Raw genomic sequence first — 22608 nt, 5'->3', positions numbered from 1 at the left:
GTTTTTCATTAGCGTCTCCACATAGGTCAGGTGACTTTGATGGTGAAGAGTGTAGTAAGTCGGAACATAGAGAACATCATAGAGTGTGTGGGTGGTGGCACATCTGGATGAGCACACATCAGCCTGCACAAAGACACAGATTCAAGCCCTTGGTCCCCATTGTTGAGGGAAAAACTCACGAGTGGTGATGAGGTGCTGCAGGTCTTCCTCTCTTCCCTTTTTCTCTCCCTCTCCCTCCTCTCTTAGCCCCTCTTTCTTTCCCTTCCCCTCTCAATGTCTCTTTGCCCTGTACCACCAAGAGTGGTGGATTCATTGTGCAGGCATCAAAACCCAGTAATAGCCCTAGTGGCAATAAGGTAAATCATAGATATGAGCATGTAAAAGGTATGAGGAAAGAGTAGTTTTTTAACTTGTTATAGAGTAGTCAAGTTAAATATTGTGAACAGGTCTGTTTTTTTAAGAAAAGGGAACAGATTGGTTGAATGTAGAAAATTGAAGTCAGTGAGAGTGTAGAGAAGAATGGGGTGTGATTATAGGAAACGGTTTTGGGGACCGGTAGTGGTACATCTGGTTGAGCTACATGTTACAATGTGCAGGGACCTGGGTTTAAGCCCCCAGTCCCCACCTGCGGGAGGAAAGCTTCACAAGTAGTGAAGCAGGGCTGCAGGTGTCTCTGTCTCTCTCCCTATCTCCCTCTTCCTCTCAATTTGTGGCTATCTCTACCTAATAAATAAGATAATTTTTAAAAGAATAAAGTATACTCATCAGCCCAAACCTCAAATGTAAGTAAGAAATGTGACACTGGAGAAGATATTAATAGCAATATGAATGAGGAAGCTATAGCCAGGGGAGGGAGGTATAGTGATTTATTTATTTACTTCTTCCTTTTTTCCTTCCACTAGAAGCCAGCTCAACTCTTACTTATGGTGGTGCTGGGATTGAACCTGGTATCTTTGGTACCTCAGGTGTGAAAGTCTTTTTTTTTGCATAACCATTATGCTATCTCCCCTGCCCTAGTAATTTCTTACTAAAGAAAATGAACAAGAGGGGCTGGGTGGTGGAGCACCTGGTTGAGTGCGCATGTTATAATGCACAAAGACCCAGGTTCAAGCCCCCGGATCCCAACCTGCAGGGGGAAAGCTTTGCAAATGGAGAGGTTGTGCTGCAAGTCTCTCCCTCTCTACTACCCCCTTCCCTCTCAACTTCTGGCTGTCTCTATCCAATAAATAAATAAAGATGATTTGAAATTCAGTGTGTAAGTAGAGATTGGAAGTGGGTACAAAATGGACAGAAAAGACTTCTGAAGAAAGGATCCAACTTAGAAGTGGTGATCTATGCAGGCAATTGATTTAAACTAGGTATGTACAACAGAGAGGCTGGTGTAAAAAGTAGGTTTAGGGGCTGATGCAGTGGCGCACCTGGTTGCACGTTCACATTAGTGTGCACAAGGACCCAGGTTTGAGCCCCTGGTCCTCACATGCAAAGGGAAAGTTTCACAAGTGGTGACGCAGTGTTGAGGTCTCTCCCTTTCTGTCTCCCCTAGCATCTCAATTTCTGACTATCCAATAAATAAAGTTAATTTAAAAAAAAATTTTTTTAAAGTAGGTTTAAAAGTTCATTGTGTTGTGGTCCAGGAGGTGGCACAGTGGCTAAGGAACTAGACTCTCAAGCATGAGGTCCTGAGTTCAATCCCCGGCAGCACATGTACCAGAGTGATGTCTGGTTCTTTCTCTCTCTTCTATCTTTCTCATTAGTAAATAAAATCTTTTAAAAAAATGTCATCCAGGTTGTAGTAGCACAGTGGATAAAGCATCAGAGTCTCAAGCATGAGATCCTGAGTTCAATCTCCAGTAGCACATGTACCAGATGATGTCTGGCGTTTTCCCTCTCCTCCTGTGTTTCTCATTAGTAAATAAATAGAATATTAAAAAAAAAAAAAAGTCACTGTGGTGATAAAGGAAGTACATCAACCAGTAGAGCACCAGACCTGAATGCCTGAGGTTCCCAGCTCAATCACATCATATGCACCTGGATGATGTTCTGGCTTGTCACTTGTTTCATGAGAAACACACTCTCTCAGATGTAGCAATTCTTTTTAAAAAAATGTAAAGTGTGGGAGAATGAGCACTGGTTCAGTGGGAGAAAAGTATATTGACTGAGACAAAGCTTGAAATGTGGCCGGAGAGATAGCATAATGATTATAATGATGATGCAAAAGACTTCATACATATCAGAGTCTCTGAAGTCCCAGGCTCAATCCCTGGCACTATGAGCAGTATTCTGTTGTCTTTCTCTCATTTTTTTTAAAAATGGCCACAAAAAGCATTTAAATAGTGAGAGGAGGAACAACAGTCTTCGGGATTGAAAAAAAGGGAGGCAGTAAGAAGTTCAGAAGCTGTGGGTTGAGTGGTGATCCACCTGTTTGAGTACACCTTGTACAGTACACAAGGACCTGTGTTCAAGACACAACCCCACCTTCAGGGCAAAACTCTATAAACAGTGAAGCCGCACTGCAAGTGTCTCTGTCTTTCTCCCTTTCTATCTCTCCACTTCCCTCAATCTCTGTCTCTAGCCAATAAATATATAGAACACAATAAAAATTAAGTAGGTATCTAAGCAGATTTTTAATCTTAGTGTTTAAAACAAGACATTCTCAAAGATGAAATCCATTGTTAGAAGTAGGAAGAATAACAGGAAAAAGACCTTTGTGTCTCTGATGGACAAAGACCTTTTAAGAGATGACTGTCAGGAGAACAGGAGTTAAGACTATCCCTATTAAAAATTGGGGTGGAGGGAAGGATGTGAGATTGTTCTGTGAACAAGGAATTAGTAGTCCTCTTTGGGTCCTAATCACAGATCAAATAAGAATGAAATTATTTGAAGTTCAGGCTGACTACATATTTATGTCAAGACAGTTTGTACTGCTGTGGTTTATTTTCTCTGTGATGCTCATTTTTTTGAGGGAAAGCTAGGTTTATTAATGCTATAAGAAGTCTAAATTTGAAATAGTTAAAGCCTTATGAGTACATGTAGATGGGAATTTAGGTTGTATTTTTTCTGATTGATTAAGGTACTTTTACAGTGCTTCTGAGTGATTTATTTTAAACTCCAGCTCACAGTTCTCTAATAATAGCAGTTTTGGGGGTAGGGGAGACAGCATAATGGTTATGCAAACAGACTCTCATGCCTGAGGCTCCTAAGTCCCAGGTTCAATCCCCCACCATAAGCCTGAGCTGAGCAGTGCTCTGGTGTTTGTGTGTGTGTGTGTGTCTGCATCTCTCTCAAAAAATAAAATTAATAAAAAAATTTTATTTAAAAAGTGGAAAGAGACCAGAGAGGTCTAGATGTTTTATATTTTCTCTTTTTCAGATGTCAGAAACAGAGTTTACCAGGAGAACTTCCTTCCTGTCTAAATACAACACCCGAAATACTGAAAACAAAGCCAGATGTCTGCAAAATAGGGTTGCTTTCTTCAAAGTTCGCTCAGAGTGGAAATGGAGACTTGCAGACTATGAAGGAGACAAAAGGTAACTTTACTCAACTGAAGACAAACACAGGTCAGGAAAATAGATTGGAATCTGTTCCTCAACCATCACTTTGCCTGCCTTTGGAGTCCATACCTACAGAGTCTTCTATGGGAGAACTAGAACTTGGCAGTACTCCTCAACTTCAGAAGCACCTAGAACATGCACCTCCCATACCTGATGTCCTTCCAAAGAAGTCAGACAAGGAAGCACGTGTTCACACTGATAACTCTAATAGTCATGTGGGGAAAGAGGCAGAACCTTCAACTTTAGGATGCCGGTCACAGAACATGAAGGGGTCATCACTAAAAGTAGTTCATGAAAGCTGTAGTACAAGAAGCAGTAATAAAGTCCAGAATGGTGAGTCTTTACAAATCTTTACTAGAAGAACATAAGATGGTATTGGATGTGCAGAACAGATGGATACATAGATAAGATAGATTAAATAAAATCTACTTATTGTATGAAACAATATGAAAATGATGGTAGAAATTGTTCCTGCAATCAGAGAAGTTCAAAGAGGTAAAAACCTAAAGTCTCAAAGACTGAATATTTTTGGACCTAGTTCTACATATGTATAGAGATATACAGGTTAAAAAAAAAACAATGACACCAGTAACAACACCAATGATAATAACCACAACAATGTTAAACAACAAGGGCAACAGGGGGGGGGGTAAAGCCTCCAGGAGCAGTGGATTCATGGTACTGAGCCCCAGCAATAACCCTAGAGGCAAAAAAACCAAATTCTACTTGACTTTTTTTTTTTTTTTTTTTTAAATAAAACTTCAGGTTCCATTTCCCTAGCTCCATCTCGGAAGTCAGTTTTGACCGAACCAGCTAGACTGAAGAAGCTTCAGCAGAGTGGTGAGCCCTTTGTACAGGATGACTCCTGTGTGAACATTGTTGCACAGCTGCCCAAGTGCCGCGAGTGTCGATTGGACAGCCTCCGCAAGGATAAGGAGCAACAGAAAGATTCACCTGTGTTTTGTCGCTTCTTTCACTTTAGGAGGTACGGCATTTTCAGAGAAAGCTCAAGTAATTTATTATTTTATACTAGTAATAAATATAAATCTTGAACTAAAAAGAGGCTATGTTTTTCAGCTCAGTGTTTGGGAATGTGGTTATCATAGTATATAGTTTCCTTTTCCCTTTCAAAAATTGGTTTAAAGTGAAAAAGCTTTTAAAAAAATTCTATTTTGAAAAGTAACAATAGGAAACCTCGAAGATTCTGAAAAACCACAAATAAGCATGTATTCTAGGAATATATTATATTTGGGTGCTTGTCATGCATGTCCTTCCTGCCTCCTTTTCTTTCTTTTCATTTTGAAAATTTTAGATTGGGGCGGAGGGAGAGAGACACCATTACATGTGGACATTCCCCCAGTGCCGTATTTGTCCCTTGTGTTGCCAGAACTCGGAGCTGGGGTCCCACACATCGTAAGGCCTTGAAAGACCTACTTCCTCATCCCTATTCTATTGGGTTGTAGGAGAAGTGATGATATAGTTCTCTATGCTTTTCTATGCAAAATGTATGATGACTTTTCTGACAGCATAATATTTCATATAATATCATATTACCTTTTAGTAACTATGTAAATATTCATAGTAGTACTGTTTGATAATTCACTTAACCAATTCCCTTACTGTTGTTAAGATTATTTTGAATCTTTGTCACTAAAAATAGCAATTGAAAGATGATCATCTCCTTATTTTTATCTCTGATTATTTATTCATCACTGGTAGTAATTCTTCCCATTACTGGATTTAGAAGTATATGCGGGAGTTGGGCGGTAATGCAGCAGGTTAAGCGTACGTGGCGCAAAGCACAAGGTCTGGTGTAAGGATCCTGGTTCGAGCTCCCTGCTCCCCACCTGCAGGGGAGTCGCTTCACTGATGGTGAAGCAGGTATGTAGGTGTTTCTCTTTCTCTCCCCCTCTCTGTCTTCCCCGCCTCTCTCCATTTGTCTCTGTCCTATCCAGCAATGATGACATCAGTAACTACAACGACAATGAAAAACAACAAGGGCAACAAAAAAGGGAAAATAAATATTAAAAAAAGCATATGCATTTTTATTTATTTATTTATATCTCTTTTTATTAGATAGTTCAGAGAAATTGAAAGGGATGGGGAGTATAGAGAGGAAGAAAGAAAGACACCTTCAGACCTACTTCAACTGTGAAGCTTCTCCCCTCCTGGGTGGGGAGGGAGTTCAAACTGAGGTCCTTGCACATAGTAAAGTATGAGCTCAACTGGGTACACCACCACTGAACCCCCAGAAATGTATGTATCTTAACACCTTGATATCTTTGCTCTGCCAAATTGTCCTGAAGAAAGATTGAAACTGCATTAGTGTCCATTGGGTAGGGTTTGAGCATTCCTGCCTATACTAGTTACAACAAGAAGTAGACTCTCTGTCCCAATTTCACAGAAAAGTTCTCCATGATTAGATTTTTTTTTTTTCCTCCAGGGTTATTGCTGGGGCTCGGTGCTTGCACTAGGAATCCACTGCTCCTGGAGGCCATTTTTTTCTGCTTTTGTTGCCCTTGTTACTCTTGTTGTCATTATTGTTGTCATTGCTGTTGTTATTGTTGTTAGATAGGACAAAAAGAAATTGGGAGAGGAGAGGAGACAGAGAGGAGGAGAGAAAGATAGACACCTGCAGACCTGCTTCACCGCCAGTGAAGCGACCTCCCTGCAGGTAGGGAGCTGGGGGCTCGAACCAGGTCCTTCCACCGGTCCTTGTTCTTTGCGCCACATGCACTTAACCCGCTGCGCTACCACCGGACTCCCCCTTGTTTGTTTTTATACAGTGCCCGGGAAGCAACCTAGATGATAGTGTTTGGAGCCCTATCACTGAGCTCTACCTCCTTTCTCTCTCCACCTTGTCTTTTGGGGCTAGGGGTAGACTTAAAAGGGTTTTTGTTAGTCTCCTGATGATTCCTATTGCCAACTTAGGATAATTAGTCATGGAAATTAGAATTGGGAAGACGTTTATTTACTTAAATAGTAGCTCTGATAAAAAAATAATTCTGGTGGTCCGGGAGATGATGCAGTGGATAAAGCATCAGACTCTCAAGCATGAGGTCCTGATTTCAGTCCCCGGCAGCACATGTACCAGAGTGATGTCTGGCTCTTTCTCCTATGTTTCTCATTAATAAACAAACAAATAATCTTTTTAAAAAAATGATTCTGTGAGTCTTAACTACCCCAACCCTTCTATTTCCTCTAGGTTACAATTCAATAAACATGGTGTGTTGCGGGTAGAAGGCTTCTTAACACCAAACAAGTATGACACTGAAGCCATTGGCCTGTGGTTGCCTTTAACCAAGAATGTTGTGGGGACAGATTTGGACACAGCAAAATATATTCTGGCCAACATTGGAGACCACTTCTGTCAAATGGTGATTTCTGAAAAGGAAGCTATGTCAACTATTGAGCCACACAGTAAGAGCATCTCCTAGGGGGTAGGATTTTTTTTTTTTAAGTCCAACTTGGTTTTGTTCCGAAATGCCAATTAAGTCCTACTTTCGTGGGCTTCATTTTTACCCAGAAACTTAGATGACTTTGGTATATAATGAGGTTCCATTTTTCCTGTTATAGATTCTATCTCTTTTCATCAGTTAGTCACTTATCTATGAGGTTATTTTGCAGGCAATTACTAAAGAACTAGACTTATTATTTTGTTAAGATAAAGGTGGTATAGTGGTAGACTCTGTATAGCTTTACTAACAGTAAGCTCACAAAAAAGTAGGTGGGGCCACAGATCAGTTTATTTAAAGACAGGTTCTTAATTAGGAATATATTTAAAAGAACAGAAGAATTGGTAGGCTCTACTCTAGACTTTCTGAGTAAGTGTCTGCAGGAGGGCTAAGTCACAATTTAATGGACCAAGAGAAGATGAAAAGGATTGTGCTCAAGCTAGGGTTTTTGGTTTGTTTTCTGATCAGATTTTTTTTTTTCTCTTATACTATGAAGCTTTGTATTACCTGATTTGTCTTTCCTCCCATTCTGAGAAGCAAGTGTTAACCCTGTTCTGTCCAGTTCTAGAAAGCACCTGCCTTTAGTTACTGTATTTTAGCTTTTGGAGCTGAAAATGCTATATTGTGAACCCTCAGTTTGTTGGCTGATTTGCAGATATGAGTATTGGTGCCTACATCACTCTGTGCTCCAAGAAAGTCAAGTTTCTGACACAACTATTATATCCCCACCAAATTAATGTGCCCCTTCCACTAGGTGCCTAAAGCACCTTGAGAGATTTTTGTGGGCAGCCTGAGTAGTTTCAAAGTATCTGGATAATCTGACAGTTTATGATGAATATTTAACTTATATATCATTTATAGAACTTTTGGAGAAAGCATGGTCAAAAGGAGCCAAAAGTTGGGGGAAGGGGGCATTGCTGAGTGTTACCTATACCTGAGTACCAACTTGTATAACATAACCACTGCCACTTCTTAAAAAATATTTATTTCCTTTTTGTTGCCCTTGTTTTTATTGTTGTAGTTGTTGTTGATGTCATCGTTGTTGGATAGGACAGAGAAATAGAGAGAGGAGGGGAAGACAGAGGGGGAGAGAAAGAGAGACCCTACAGACCTGCTTCACCACCTATGAAGTGACTCCCCTGAAGGTGGGGAGCCTGGGCCTCGAACTGGGATCCTGGTGCTTTGCTCCATGTGCGCTTAACCCACTGCACTACCGCCCAACTCCCTTGCCACTGCCACTTTTTAAAATTGCTTTTAAGAAATATTTATCAGAGAGTCTTCCCCTCCTCTCTCCATTTCTCTCTGTCCTATCCAACAACAACAACATCAATAACAACAATAATAACTACAACAATAAAACAACAAGGGCAACAAAAGGGAATAAATAAATAAAGTTAAATATATATATATATATATATATATATTTATCTGGGAGTTGAGTGGTAGTGCAGTGAGTTAAGCACAGTTGACGCAAAGTGCAAGGACCCAAGTAAGGATCCCGGTTCGAGCTCCCAGCCTTCCACCTGCAGGGGAGTCGCTTCACAAGTGATGAAGCAGGTATGCAGGTCTCTTTCTCCCCCCTCTCTGTCTTCCTCTACTCTCTCCTTTCTCTCTGTCCTATTCAACAATGACAACATCAATAACTATAACAAACAAGGACAACAAAAGGGAATAAATAAATAAGTAAATTTTTTTTAAAAAGAAATATTTATGAGAGAAAGGGAAACCAAACCATAGGCCCTCTCGCCCATGTAATGCTGAGGATCAAATTCAAAACTTCATACCTGGCATTCCAGTACCATAACCACTTTGCCACCTCCCAGACCACAAATACGGCTACCTTCCCTATTGATTTACTAGGCAGTACTTCTGTACACTAACAAGTGTCCAAACCAAATTTGGTGAGAAGGATGGGAGTTGTGAGGTTAGGAAGCAGAGCTCAGACAACCAGAGCTTTTCTTCTTGTATGGTGTTTAGTTTCCTAGAGCTAGGTAAGGCTGCACGTGTTCATATTCTGTGTAAGGAGACTTCAGACTGAAGTACAATTACTAGTTGATTGGAGTGCTAACAGAGTACAGGAGAAATTGATTCTTGATTGTAAGAGGTAGGGGTCAGGGATAATTTATGATGGGTTCTAAAGACTACACAGTATTTTTTTCCATTTGCAATTAATTCTATTAGTGATTCAATACTGATTTACAAAGTTATAGGATAACGGGTATAATTCCACACCATCCCCATCAAATGTTTATTGGTACCTACTATATGCCAGGATCCTACTATTCCAATAGTCAAGGTCATTCCATGTGCTCTAGAGCTAGGCAGGAAGTGAGAATGAGAGGGAATTACAGGGGAGCCCAGACTAGGCTGGGCTTGGTGTTTCTGCAGACTTCAGTGTGCCCCAGGCTCCCTGCTTCTAGCAGGTATCCTTTCCTATTCTGTTGCCAGGATTGTAGTAAACATGTTTGGGGATATGGATCCCCAGCTTTGGCTCCTGTGTTCTCTTTAAAACAATAAAAGTTTTAAGTGAATAATGCAAAGGTTACGGAGAAGACTACATCTCTATATATAGTATTCTTAATGAACTTTAGGCAGAGGAAGGAATGACGTTACCTTCCTCCTTCATGTTTTGTTTCAGAAGTTACACACACACACACACACACACACACACACACACACACACACCCCAAGACTAATAAATTACTTGTTTGTTTTTTGTAGAGCAGGTTGCCTGGAAGCGAGCTGTCAAAGGAGTTCGAGAAATGTGTGATGTGTGTGACACCACCATCTTCAATCTGCACTGGGTGTGTCCTCGGTGTGGATTTGGAGTATGTGTGGATTGTTTTCGGATGAAAAAGAAAAATTGCCAACAGGGTGAGAACTGGCTTCATTCTTCCCTAGGCCACATAGGCACTTAAATTAAGTATTTTTCAATGGTTTGTGGTTGATGAGTGTCTGAAGCATTTGGGATCAGACAGAGTCCGTGAACAGTTACTAAGCATCACTTATTTGCAGGTTCTGCCTACAAGACTTTTTCTTGGCTAAGATGTGTGAAAAGCCAGATACATGAACCAGAGAACCTGATGCCTACACAGATCATTCCTGGAAAAGGTATTTCATGTGGTACAACAATTTCCTTTCCCCCTTGTTTTAGTTTGCTCATAGAGGCTGGCAGTTTGATTTTTACTTTTATGCTCTAATTACTTGGTAACTTTATAATGTACCATGAGTTGTCTAGAAGTATATTAAATAATGACCCCCGGAAGTCGGGTGGTAGCGCAGCGGGTTAAGTGCAGGTGGCAAGAAGCACAAGGACCGTCGGAAGGATCCCAGTTAAAACCCTTAGCTCCCCACCTGCAGGGGCATCGCTTCACAAGCGGTGAAGCAGGTCTGCAGGTGTCTTATCTTTCTCTCCCCCTCTCTGTCTTCCCCTCCTCTCTCCATTTCTCTATCCTATCCAACAACAATGACATCAGTAACAACAATAATAACTACAGCAATGAAAAAACAAGGGCAACAAAAGGAAATATTATTAAAAAATAATAACAATGATCCCCCCAACTTTTTTTAATGAAGCTCTTGTAAAAGAAAAGGATGTTGAGGGGCATATTTTGAATGAAAAGGAAGAGAATGTGAGCACCGTGCTGCTAGTTAAAAGCAACCCTGTTGGAAATAACAGCTACTCCTTTGTGATGTTGTTATTATATATAACATGAATTGAGAGGGGAGGGGAAGACAGAGAAAGGGAGAGAAAGACACCTGCAGACCTGCTTCACCACTTGTGAAGTCACCCCCCTGCAGATGGGGAGCTGGGGACTCAAACCAGGATCCTGTTGCATAGGTCCTTGCACCTCATACTATGTGCACTTAACCTGGTGCACTACCCCGCCCAGCCCCCCTCCTTTGTGCTTATAGTACCTAACGTTTAAATGTTTGCATCTGCTTCTTTTCTCCCCCACTTTCCTTTTAGCCCTCTATGATGTTGGAGACATCGTTCATTCAGTAAGAGCAAAATGGGGAATAAAGGCAAATTGTCCCTGTTCAAACAGACAATTCAGGTTCTTTTCAAAGCCAGTCTCAAAGGAAGACATAAAGCAGGTATTACTATTAATGATAGATTCGCCATCCTTGTGATTGTTGTCTGTTTTCAAGTGACCAACAATTTCTGTAGTGGATTTGGAAGGAAGTTGGGGACAGCTATCAGTAGAAACAGATAATTCACATTTCATGTGATACTGCAAAGATCTTGTCTCACTTTTCACATGGACTTTGAGGACTTCATCTGTAGCTTCTTACAGTAGTTCCTTAAAAAAACAGCAGCCTATTGTAGTCTGCCTATTATGGATTAAAGCGCTTATATGTATCTCCTGTGTTCATGATAAAGAAATACGGGGGGGTGTTTTGCTGTATTTAAAAAAGTTAATTTATCGGGAGTCGGGCTGTAGCGCAGCGGGTTAAGCGCAGGTGGCGCAAAGCACAAGGACCAGCATAAGGATCCCGTTTCGAACCCCAGCTCCCCACCTGCAGGGGAGTCGCTTCACAGGCGGTGAAGCAGGTCTGCAGGTGTCTGTCTTTCTCTCCTCCTCTCTGTCTTCCCCTCCTCTCTCCATTTCTCTGTCCTATCCAACAACGACAACAACAATAACTACAACAATAAAAAAACAAGGGCAACAAAAGGGAATAAATAAATAAAATTAAAAAAAATTTTTTTTTAAAAATAAAAAAATAACAAAAATAAAAAGTTAATTTATCTCACTAGCTAGTAAAATTTAGAAACCACCCCTCCATGAAAGCCTTCCTATTTTAATGTTCTGTTGTATTACTGTGCAGTCACCACACTATGCTGATGTCTAGGCTGTAAGGTGGTTTTATTTGGGGTATTTATCTCATTGGTGAATGCATAGGGAGGAACATGAGAAAAGGGAAATAAAAATTTTCAGCTCATGTAACATTCTCCATTTATACTCAACACAGACTTTCTTAGCTGGAGAGAAACCTACTCCTGGTGCTGGCCTCCAGCAGAACCCCTCTGTGTTAGAACCAGTGACTGTGGGTGGAGAAGCTGCCACAAAGCCAGCCAGCAGCTTGAAGCCAGCCTGTCCGGCCAGCACATCTCCTCTGAATTGGCTGGCAGACCTCACCGGTGGGAATGTCAACAAAGAAAACAAGGGTGAGTTTCCTGCTTTCCTCTTAAGAACTTGAGTCCGTATGCAGAGGCACTTGACAGCCCCTGTTGCTGTAAGAACAGAGTAGTGAGACACTGCATGGAATGAACAGTAGTTCCCTGTATTTACCTGAGATCTGACACAATTTCAAGTGTTTCTACACTGCAGCACTAGAGCCTGCAGGGGAAATAATTTCACTGGTAGAGTACAGGGCTTTGTACTGAGCTGCATGTACCAGAGTGATTCTCTTATGTGAAGCTCTATTACATATAGAATGAACATTCTAAAATATTTTAAATAAATGAAAATACAGCACAAATGAGAACTTTTTTTTTTTGGTTTTTTATTTTATTATTTTTTTTTTACTATATTTGTTTATTTATTGGATAGAGACAGCCAGAAATCTACACCATGAGATAAAGAGACACCTGCACTTCACCACTTGTGAAGTTTCCTGCCTGCAGGTAGGGACCAGGGGCTTGAACCTGGGACCTTGCACACTGTGATGTGTGTACTTAACCAGGTGTGCCACCACCTGGCCCCACAACATTTGTTTATGATAGAACTCTTAGATAAGATTGAGATTGTGGTTGGCAATAATGAAGGCAGACTGATACTTCTTTATTTTTTTAAATTTTACAATCATTTACTAGATAGCAAGAGGGAAAGGAGGGATAGAAAGAGAGTCAGGGGAGTCGGGCTGTAGTACAGCGGGCTAAGCGCAGGTGGCGCAAAGCACAAAGACCGGCATAAGGATCCCGGTTTGAACCCCGGCTCCCCACCTGCAGGGGAGTCGCTTCACAGGCGGTGAAGCAGGTCTGCAGGTGTCTATCTTTCTCTCCTCCTCTCTGTCTTCCCCTCCCTCTCTCCATTTCTCTCTGTCCTATCCAACAACAACAACAACAATAATAACTATAACAATAAAACAACAAGGGCAACAAAAGGAAAGAAATAAAATAAATATAAAAAAATTTTAAAAAAAAGAAAGAGAGCCAGAAAGACACCTGCAGACCTCCTTCATCACTCATGAAGCTTTCCACTGCAGGTAGGGGCTGGTGGCTTGAACCCGGGTCCTTGCACATTGTAATATGTGCACTCAACCAAGTGCACTACCACTCGGCCCCTTTCTTTAGTTTTTAAATTAAATACACACTAATTTACTTTTTAAAAGAGGCAGAGACAGACAAACACACCAAGACCATAGCACCGAAGCTTCCTTCAATTTTGTGGAGTCTAGGCTCAAACCTGGTGCACATAGTGAAGCATTGCATTATTTAAGTGAACTATTACACTGATCCAGTTAATTTACAAAAGAAAACCAGATCATCCCACTTAATACATGCTATGCTGGGTGTCAAACTCAGGACCTTGTCTTTGCAAGCGCAGCCCTCTTATCTACAACATCACCTCCAGGGCACACTTGTTTAAGTGATTTTTATCTTTCTCTCCTTGCCCTATGTATAGTTCCTAGTTCAATTAAATGTTCTGACTTCAATTTTAATTTCATTTATGCTATTATCTTGGATACTTGTTGGCAATATAAAATGCATGAAATCAGTTTAGAATTTTGGGGTGATGCAGGAGGCCACTGGACTCAGGCATGAAGCCCTGAGTTCAATCCCCAGCACCTGCATGTGCCAGAGTAATACTGAGTCCCCCTTTTAATTATTTTTATTAGTAATTTCATATTGACTTACACATTTACAAGATAACAGGTACAACTCCACACTGTTCTCACCACCAGAGTTATGAATCCCCAATCCCTCCATTGGCAGCTACAGCAGTTCTCTTAAGGTTGCACATATGCATTAACTATTATTTCTGTAGCTGTCTTGTCTATTTTTATATATAATTGCCCTTCTCCCCTCCCCCCCACGGTCCCGTCTTCTCCTTTTTTCTAAGTTGCACATACACTTATTACTACATCCAGCTTATTCTCTCATACATAGATCTTTTTTTTTAAAAAAAAAAAAAAAAACCTGATTCTGCTTCCTGATTATAAGAAAGTGGGATAAAAGGGAAATAACAATTTTGTTCACATGAAGATATTAAATAGAATTTCAAAGAGTAGAAATCAAACTAATGAAAAAAGCATGACCAAGAAAGGCTTCTGAAATGTAAGTGTAGCTTACTAACATTCAAAAAGTAGGAGAGAGGGCCAGGCAGTAGCACGGTGGCTCCCCGGCTCCCCACCTGCAGGGGAGTCACTTCACAGGTGGTGAAGCAAGTCTGCAGGTGTATAATTTTCTCTCCCCCTCTCTGTCTTCCCCTCCTCTCTCTATCTCTCTCTGTCCTATCTAACAACAATGACATCAAGAACAACAATTATAATACCTACAACAACAATAAAACAAGGGCAACAAAAGGGAAAACAAAAAAAAAATTTTTTTTTAAAAGCAGGAGAAAAATCATCTCATGAGACACAGAAAAAGGAAGAAACTCAAATATCTATCATGGCTTTAAAAAACACTTTTGATAAGCAACAGAATCTATCTTTGATGAGTTCATACATTATAACCGACAAACATTAAGTGATGAACTTTTTAAGAAATTGACTACTTTTCAAATTTCCATAACTGCAGCCTGGGAGATGCACAGTGTCTAATTGTTGGGCCCTTAACCACAAGACGCTGAGTTTGCTTCCTGGCAATACATGTGCTATAGCAAAACTCTGACTCTTTCCATTTCTCTTGTTTTCATTAATAAACACTTTTTCTTTTTTTTATTTTTTAATCACTACAAGGGTTATTACTGGGGTTCGCTGCCAACCCTGTGAATCCACTGTTCCCAGTGACCATTTTGTTTGTTTATTTTTGCTTTCCTTCCTCCTTTACTTATTCACTCCCTCCCTCGTTTCCTTCCTTCCTTTGTATTTTTATTACATTGGACAGATAGAAATTGAGAGGGAGAGAGACCTGCTTCACCACTCACTTGTGAAATGTCCCTCCAGCAGGGGAGTTGGGGGTCTAACTGGGATCCTTGCACATGGCAGTGTGTGCACTTTTAAGCAGGTGTGTCACCGCCCTGGCCCCATAAACACAGTTTAAAAATAAATAAATAAATAAAATTTTCTTTTTGTGTTCAAGAATCAGACAGTGATGTCTACTTTTGCTGTTTGATTATTTTGATGCGCCAGGGCTTTGCACCTGCATGATTCCATCACTCTCCTGTACTTTTTTTTTTTTTAACTTAGGATAGAATGAAGGGGGAGGAGAGAAAGAAAAAAGGAGAGATACCACAGCACTAATATTCCTATGTGGTGCCAGGGCTAGAATCCAAGTCCTCATGCTTGGGAAAGTGTGAACTATCTCACCTGCTGTCAGTATTTCATTTAAGTTTACCTACAGGGTTATGGTATTACAATGTTAATTTATAAAAGTTATTTGAACTGGTCCAGGAAATGGCACACTGGATAGGGCATTGGACTCTCAAGCATAAGGTCCTGAGTTCAATCCCTGACAGCACATGTACCAGAGTGGTGTCTGGTTCTCTCTCTCTCCTATCATTTCTTTCTTTTTCTTTTTTCATTTTTTAATATTTATTTGTTTTCCCTTTTGTTGCCCTTTTTTTACTTTATTGTTGTAGTTATTGATGTTGTCATTGTTAGATAGGACAGAGAGAAATGGAGGGGGAGAGAGAGATAGGCACCTGTAGATCTGCTTCACCGCCTGTGAAGTGACTCCCCTACAGGTGGGGAGCCAGGGGCTTGGACCAGGATCCTTACGCTGGTCCTTGTGCTTTGCACCACGTGCACTTAACCCACTGCTACCACCCGACTCCCTCTCCCACCATATCTTACAAATAAATAAATAAAATCTTAAAAAATAAATAAAAATTATTGAATTTTGTATAAGAAGAAACAAACAAATGCCTCTTGCTGTAGTATCACACTGGATACTGGGTGATTTTACATTTGACCAAATAATGTCATTAGTGTTTAGCCTCCTAAATTTTTTGGTTATAATGAAAATTAAGTTTCAAAGAAATCCTGTTAATAGAAGACTAACAAGGATTTGCCTTTCAGAATGTGTTTCCATCTGGATGTTCTGTTTTTGTTTTTAGAAAAACAACCTACGATGCCAATTTTAAAGAATGAAATGAAATGCCTACCACCCCTCCCGCCATTGAGCAAATCCAGCACTGTCCTCCACACATTTAATAGTACAATTTTGACACCTGTGAGCAATAACAACTCTGGTTTCCTCCGAAATCTCTTGAATTCATCCACAGGAAAGGTATATATTTGTTTTATTGTTTGTACTTCACCTTGTAAAGATGAATCAGAACTGGAAAAGACACTGATACAAAGTAGAAAGGATGTGAATCTGTCTTTTGTGGGCCCAGTAGGCCCTGTTGTTGGAAAGTACACCTCAGAGTTATAGGACTGTATGCTTTTCTCAATACCTATTTCTAGGAGTTGTGATGTTGGAGGAAGAAGGCTTGCCTCTCTGCCTGAGGTCATGAGTTGAAACTCTGGATATGTAATATGTGCTCATCCAGCCAGTATAGGAGTATAGGGAGTTTTGGTGGTTTTTAATGTGTAAAGCTTGTATATTAAAGGCTTTTGTTCTTTATCAAATTCAGACAGAAAATGGACTCAAGAACACACCAAAAATTCTTGATGACATCTTTGCCTCTCTGGTGCAAAATAAGACTTCCTCTGATTTAGTTAAGAAGCCACAAGGACTGACGATCAAGCCTAGCATTCTGGGCTTTGACACTCCTCATTACTGGCTGTGTGATAATCGATTGCTATGCCTTCAAGACCCCAATAACAAGAGCAACTGGAATGTCTTTAGGGAATGCTGGAAACAAGGACAGGTAATGGGCAATCTGGCCTCAAACCCAATTCAGATCCTTCCTCTTGGTTCCTTTGTCAGACTTCAGATTACCTCACCCCTATCATTTGAATTTTTTGCCTTTGTTTTGTTTTGTTGATAGAGAAAAAAAAAAAATGGAGTGAAAGGGAGAAAAAGAGATATCTGCAGCACCATCCTACCCACCATTGGGCAGATGGGGACAGTGGTTTGAACCTGGTTCTCATGTATGATAACATATGCACGCTACCAAACACAACACTGCCTGGCCCTTCCTTCATCGTATGGGTTTTGATGAGGTCATTCTAGGCTCAGTGATTCTGCATGCTAAACCTCAGGCATAGTGGGAGTATGGATGGGCCTTTGGGGATCAGACAGAATAGGATAAAAACTGTCTTTCTTCCATGAATTAAACCTTGTGTCAGCGGCATTTTTAAGTGGGCCAGAGCGGTGCACTGCTGTGTCGTCTCCTAAGGGAGCGGCTTTAAGGGACAGTGGTATTTGATCGTGACCTGTAGTTGACAGCTTTGGAGAGCCATGCTGCGCCTGCTTTCTTCCTTGTTTCCTGAAAGTTTGGCTTCTCCTCTGGGCTAAGTGGAACAGTGTGCTTTGGATAAAGCTAAGAGTAACTCTTGAGGAATTAATCAAGGAGAAAAACTATATATGTAACCAGAGCTGTGTTTAGTCCTATGTAGTAAATAAAAGGGGGTTGGGGGGGAACCGGGCAGTAGCACATCGGGTTAAGTGCATGTGGCACGGAGTGCAGGGACTGGTTTAAGGACCCCAGTTCAATCCCCCGCTCCCCACCCACAGGGGAGTCCCTTCACAGGCAGTGAAGCAGGTCTGCAGGTGTATACCTTTCTCTCCTTCTCTCTGTCTTCCCCTCCTCTCTCCATTTCTGTCTGTCCTATCCAACAACAAAGACAACAAGAATGCTACAACAATAAAAAAAACAAGGGCAACAAAAGGGAATAAATAATTTTTTTTTTAAAGAAGGACTTGTTCATTTAATCATTATGCACTGTGACAGCTGAATAATTGACTGGCATATTAGGTTAAATTCCATATTTTTTTAAATGAATTCTTTGCCAATATTTTAGTCATGGTGTTATGCAAAAAAGCAAGCATTTCAGACATGTCTTAGATAACTAAACGGCTAGGCAATCTCTGGTCCATATATCTGCCTAGCAATACCAGGCTGCCCACATTGGATCAGACATAGCTGCCGACTTTTGTCTTTCCTTCACATCACCTTTGCTATTATGCAAGTAGTGGGATCTGATTTGAAAGGGTGACCCTTGCTCTGGGAAGTTTACTCTGAGAATAAGGAGGATGGAGCTTAAATGGCAAGTAAAGAAAAAAGAAGTGGAAATTCAGGAAACTACATGCCTTAAAAATATGAGATTGGGAATCGGGCGGTAGCACTGCAGGTAAAGCGCATGTGGCGCAAAGCGCAAGGACTGGTGTAAGGATCCCGGTGGGAGCCCCTGGCTCCCCACCTGCAGGGAAGTCCCTTCACAGGCGATGAAGCAGGTCAGCAGGTGTCTAGCTTTCTCTCCCCCTCTCTGTCTTCCCCTTCTCTTTCCATTTCTCTCTACCCTATCCAACAATGATGACATCAATAACAACAATAAAAACAGCAATAAAAAAGTGCAACAAAAGGGAAAAATAAATATTAAAAAAAATTTTAAAAGATCTGAGATTAAGGGCCAAACACAAAGAGGATATTTCTATCAGCTTTTTTTTTTTTTTTAATTTTTTTGGATATAAAAGGGATTTTAATTGGCTTGAAAAACAGTTTGAGTTGGGAAATTTGACAAGCTTCTTTTTTTTCAATTGGGGAATTAATGTTTTACATTCAACAGTAAGTACAAGAGTTTGTACATGCATAAAATTCCCCAGATTCGCATATAACAATACAACCCCTACTAGGTCCTCTGAATCCTTCTTGGACCTGTATTCTCCCCACCCACCCCAGAGTGCAATACACTCTTTGGTGCAATACACCAATTACAGTTCAGGTTCTACTTGTGTTTTCTTTTCTGACCTTGTTTTTCAACTTCTGCCTGAGACTGAGATCATCCCATATTCAGCCTTCTGTTTCTTTTTTTTTTTTTCTTCCTGTCTTACGTCAGTGCCTTGCCAACTCAAGTTTCCCTCTCTGTCCTAAAATAAACCATAGGAATATCCTTACAGTTTTGACATCTCATAACATTGCAGGTCCATTTAACGGAAGACATTATGCTAACTGGACCTTGGCAGTAGAGATGTACAAGCACCCTCAAGATGTGTCTGAGGATAAGATAAATTCAGGGACTAGGGCAGGGTAGAGAGCATAAAGGTTATGCAAATAGACTCTCATGGCTGAGGTTTCAAAGTCTCAGGTCCAGTCCCCTGCAACACCATAAACTAGACCTTGAGCAGTGCTCTGGCTATAGAAAAAAAAAAGGAAAGAAAGAAAAAAGAGTTCAGGAAGTGGCCTGGGAAGTAGCTCAACTGGGTTAGTGTTGGACTTGCATATTTGAGGTTCTAGTTTTGACCCCTGATGTGCATAGTCTCAGCACAGTGTTCCCTCTCTCTCTCTCTCTCTCTCTCTCTGTCTGTCTCATGTGGAACTTTCTCTTAGATTCCAATGAATGAATAAATCTTAGAAAAAAGTAGCCTTCTGTTTCTGACTTATTTCACTCAACATGATTTTTTCAAGGTCCATCCAAGATCAGCTAAAAACGGTGAAGTCACCATTTTTTACAGCTCAGTAGTATTCCATTGTGTATATAGACCACAACTTGCTCAGCCACTCATCTGTTGTTGGATACCTGGGTTGCTTCCAGGTTTTGGCTATTACAAATTGTGCTGCCAAGAACATATGTGTACACAGATCTTTTTGGATGGATGTGTTGGGTTCCTTAGGATATATCCCCAGGAGAGGAATTGCAGGATCATAGGGTAGGTCCATTTCTAGCCTTCTGAGAGTTCTCCAGACTGTTCTCCACAGAGGTTGGACCAATTTACATTCCCACCAGCAGTGTAGGAGGGTTCCTTTGACCCCACACCCTCTCCAGCATTTGTTGCTGTTACCTTTTCTGATGTATGACATTTGTTGTCTTGTTGGCAAGCTCTTTATATATGTTGATTATTAAACTCTTGTCTGATGTATGGCATGTAAAGATCTCCCATTCTGTGAGGGGTCTCTTGGTTTGGGTAGTGGTTTCTTTTGCTGTTAAGAAGCTTTTTAATTTGATGTAGTCCCATAGGTTTATACTTGCCTTAGTCTTCTTTGTAATTAGATTTGTTTCATTGAAGATGTCTGTAAAATTTATGCGGAAAAGAGTTCTGCCAATATTTTCCTCTAAGTATCTGATAATTTGTGGTCTAACATCCAAGTCCTTGATCCACTTGGAATTTACTTTTGTATTTGGTGAAATACAGTGATTCAGTTTCATTCTTCTGCATGTTTCAACCCATTGTTTCCAACACCATTCGTTGAAGAGACTCTGCTTTCCCAATTTAATAGTCTGAGCCCCTTTGTCAAAGATTAGATGTTCATAGGTGTGGGGGCTCACTTCTGGGCTCTCAATTCTGTTCCACTGGTCATTGTGTCTATTCATGTTCCAGTACCAAGCAGTTTTGATGACAATGGCCCTATAATACAGTTTGAGATCTGGCAGTGTGATGCCTCTGGCTCTGTTCTTTTCTCTCAAGATTGTTTTGGCAATTCTAGGTCTTTTTTGGTTCCAGATAAACATTTGTAGCATTTGTTCTATTCTCCTAAAAAATGTGCCTGGGATCTTGATGGGGATATCATTAAATTTGTAGATGGCTCTGGGTAGTATATTCATTTTGATGATGTTAATTCTACCAACCCATGAACATGGAATATCTTTCCACTTCTTTGTGTCTTTTTCAATTTCCTTGAGTAGTGACTCATAATTTTCAGTATACAAGTCTTTCACTTCTTTGGTTAGGTTTACTCCTAGATATTTTATTGTTTTTGTTGCTATAGTAAAAGGAATTGATTTCTGGATTTTAATTTCTTCTAGCTTAGTGTTTGCAAAGAGGAATGCCACTGACTTTTGAATGTTAATTTTGTAGCCTGACACCTTACTGTATTGCCTGATGATTTCCAAAAGCTTCTTGCTGGATTCCCTAGGTTTTTCTGTGTATACTATCATGTCATCTGCAAATAGGGATAGTTTGACTTCCTCTCTTCCAATCTGTATCCCTTTAATTCCTTGGTCCTGCCTGATTGCTATGGCAAGAACTTCCAACACTATGTTGACTAGTAATGGTGATAGTGGGCAGCCCTGTCTAGTACCTGATCTGAGGGGAAATGCTTCCAGTTTTTCACCATTGAGTATGATGTTGGCTGTAGGTTTGCTATATATAGACTCCACTATCTTCAGGAATTTTCCATCTATTCCCATTTTTTTAGTGTTTTGATCATAAAGGGATGTTGTATTTTGTCAAAGGCTTTCTCTGCATCTATTGATATAACCATGTGGTTTTTGGTCTTGCTTTTGTTGATGTGGTGGATCACATTGATTGATTTACGTATATTAAACCAACCTTGCATGCCTGGGATAAACCCTACTTGGTCATGATGAACAATCTTTTTGATATACTGCTGTATCCGGTTGGCTAGAATTTTGTTCAATATTTTCGCATCTGTGTTCATCAGAGATATTGGTCTGTAGTTTTCTTTTTTGGTTGTGTCCCTGTCTGCTTTTGGTATCAGGGTGATGTTGGCTTCATAGAAGCTGGCAGGGAGTATTCCAGTGTCTTCGATCTTCTGGAAGACTTTTAAAAGTAGAGGTATTAGTTCTTCTTTGAAAGTTTTGTAGAATTCATTTGTAAAACCATCTGGTCCAGGACTTTTATTTTTGGGAAGATTTTTGATAACTGTTTCCATTTCATTAGCTGTGATGGGCCTGTTCGTGTTATCCACTTCCTCTTTACTTAGTTTTGGAAGTTGGTAGTATCTAGGAAATCATCCATTTCCTCCAGGTTCTGTAGCTTGGTGGCATATGATTGTTCATAGAAACCTCGCATGATATGTTGAATTTCTGCGGTGTCTGTTGTGATATCTCCTCTTTCATTTAGTATCCGATTTATTTGAGTCTTCTCCCTTTTTTGTTTTGTGAGTCTGGCTAAAGGTTTGTTGATTTTGTTTATTCTTTCGAAGAACCAACACTTACTTTCCTTGATCTTTTGTATGGTTTTCCTATTCTCAATGTTATTTATTTCTGCCCTAACTTTAGTGATTTCTGTCCTTCTGGTTGCTTTAGGGTTCCTTTGTTCTTCTTCTAGGTCTTTAAGATGTGCAATCAGGCTGTTTATTTGTGCTTTTTCTTGTTTCCTAATGTGTGCTTGTATAGCTATGAACTTCCCTCTCAGTACTGCCTTTGCTGTGTCCCAAGTATTTTGGTAGTTTGTGTCTTCATTTTCATTGAAGTCTCCAAACATTTTGATTTCTTCCTTGATTTCCTCTTTGACCCAGAGGTTGTTAAGAAGTGTACTGTTGAGCTTCCACATTTTGGGACTATTACTAATCTTTTGTTGATTGTTAAGTGTTAGTTTAATTCCACTGTGGTCTGAGAAGATGCTTGGGATGATTTCAGTG

General features: G+C 40.3%; 1 protein-coding gene across 5 annotated transcripts in view; it reads left to right on the top strand.

The window, feature by feature from the left end:
* KDM3A (lysine demethylase 3A) overlaps positions 1-22608 on the top strand; it is a 57467-nt gene that overhangs the window by 21509 nt on the left and 13350 nt on the right. For 2 of the 5 annotated variants that reach the window (XM_060187374.1, XM_060187373.1), the window contains exons 11-19: positions 3370-3884; positions 4332-4536; positions 6757-6971; positions 9728-9880; positions 10022-10117; positions 10977-11104; positions 11981-12176; positions 16234-16406; positions 16756-16992. In XM_060187374.1, the coding sequence (XP_060043357.1) occupies positions 3370-3884; positions 4332-4536; positions 6757-6971; positions 9728-9880; positions 10022-10117; positions 10977-11104; positions 11981-12176; positions 16234-16406; positions 16756-16992 (1918 nt within the window). Of the gene's footprint in view, positions 1-3369; positions 3885-4316; positions 4537-6756; positions 6972-9727; positions 9881-10021; positions 10118-10976; positions 11105-11980; positions 12177-16233; positions 16407-16755; positions 16993-22608 lie in introns of all 5 variants that reach the window. The other 3 variants (XM_060187375.1, XM_060187377.1, XM_060187376.1) reach the window with 2 other exon arrangements.

This window comes from Erinaceus europaeus, chromosome 3, assembly GCF_950295315.1.
Source record: "Erinaceus europaeus chromosome 3, mEriEur2.1, whole genome shotgun sequence".
NCBI lineage: Eukaryota > Metazoa > Chordata > Mammalia > Eulipotyphla > Erinaceidae > Erinaceus > Erinaceus europaeus.
The sequence above is the reverse complement of the archived record's forward strand: the minus strand, read 5'-3'. Positions and strand labels throughout refer to the sequence as shown.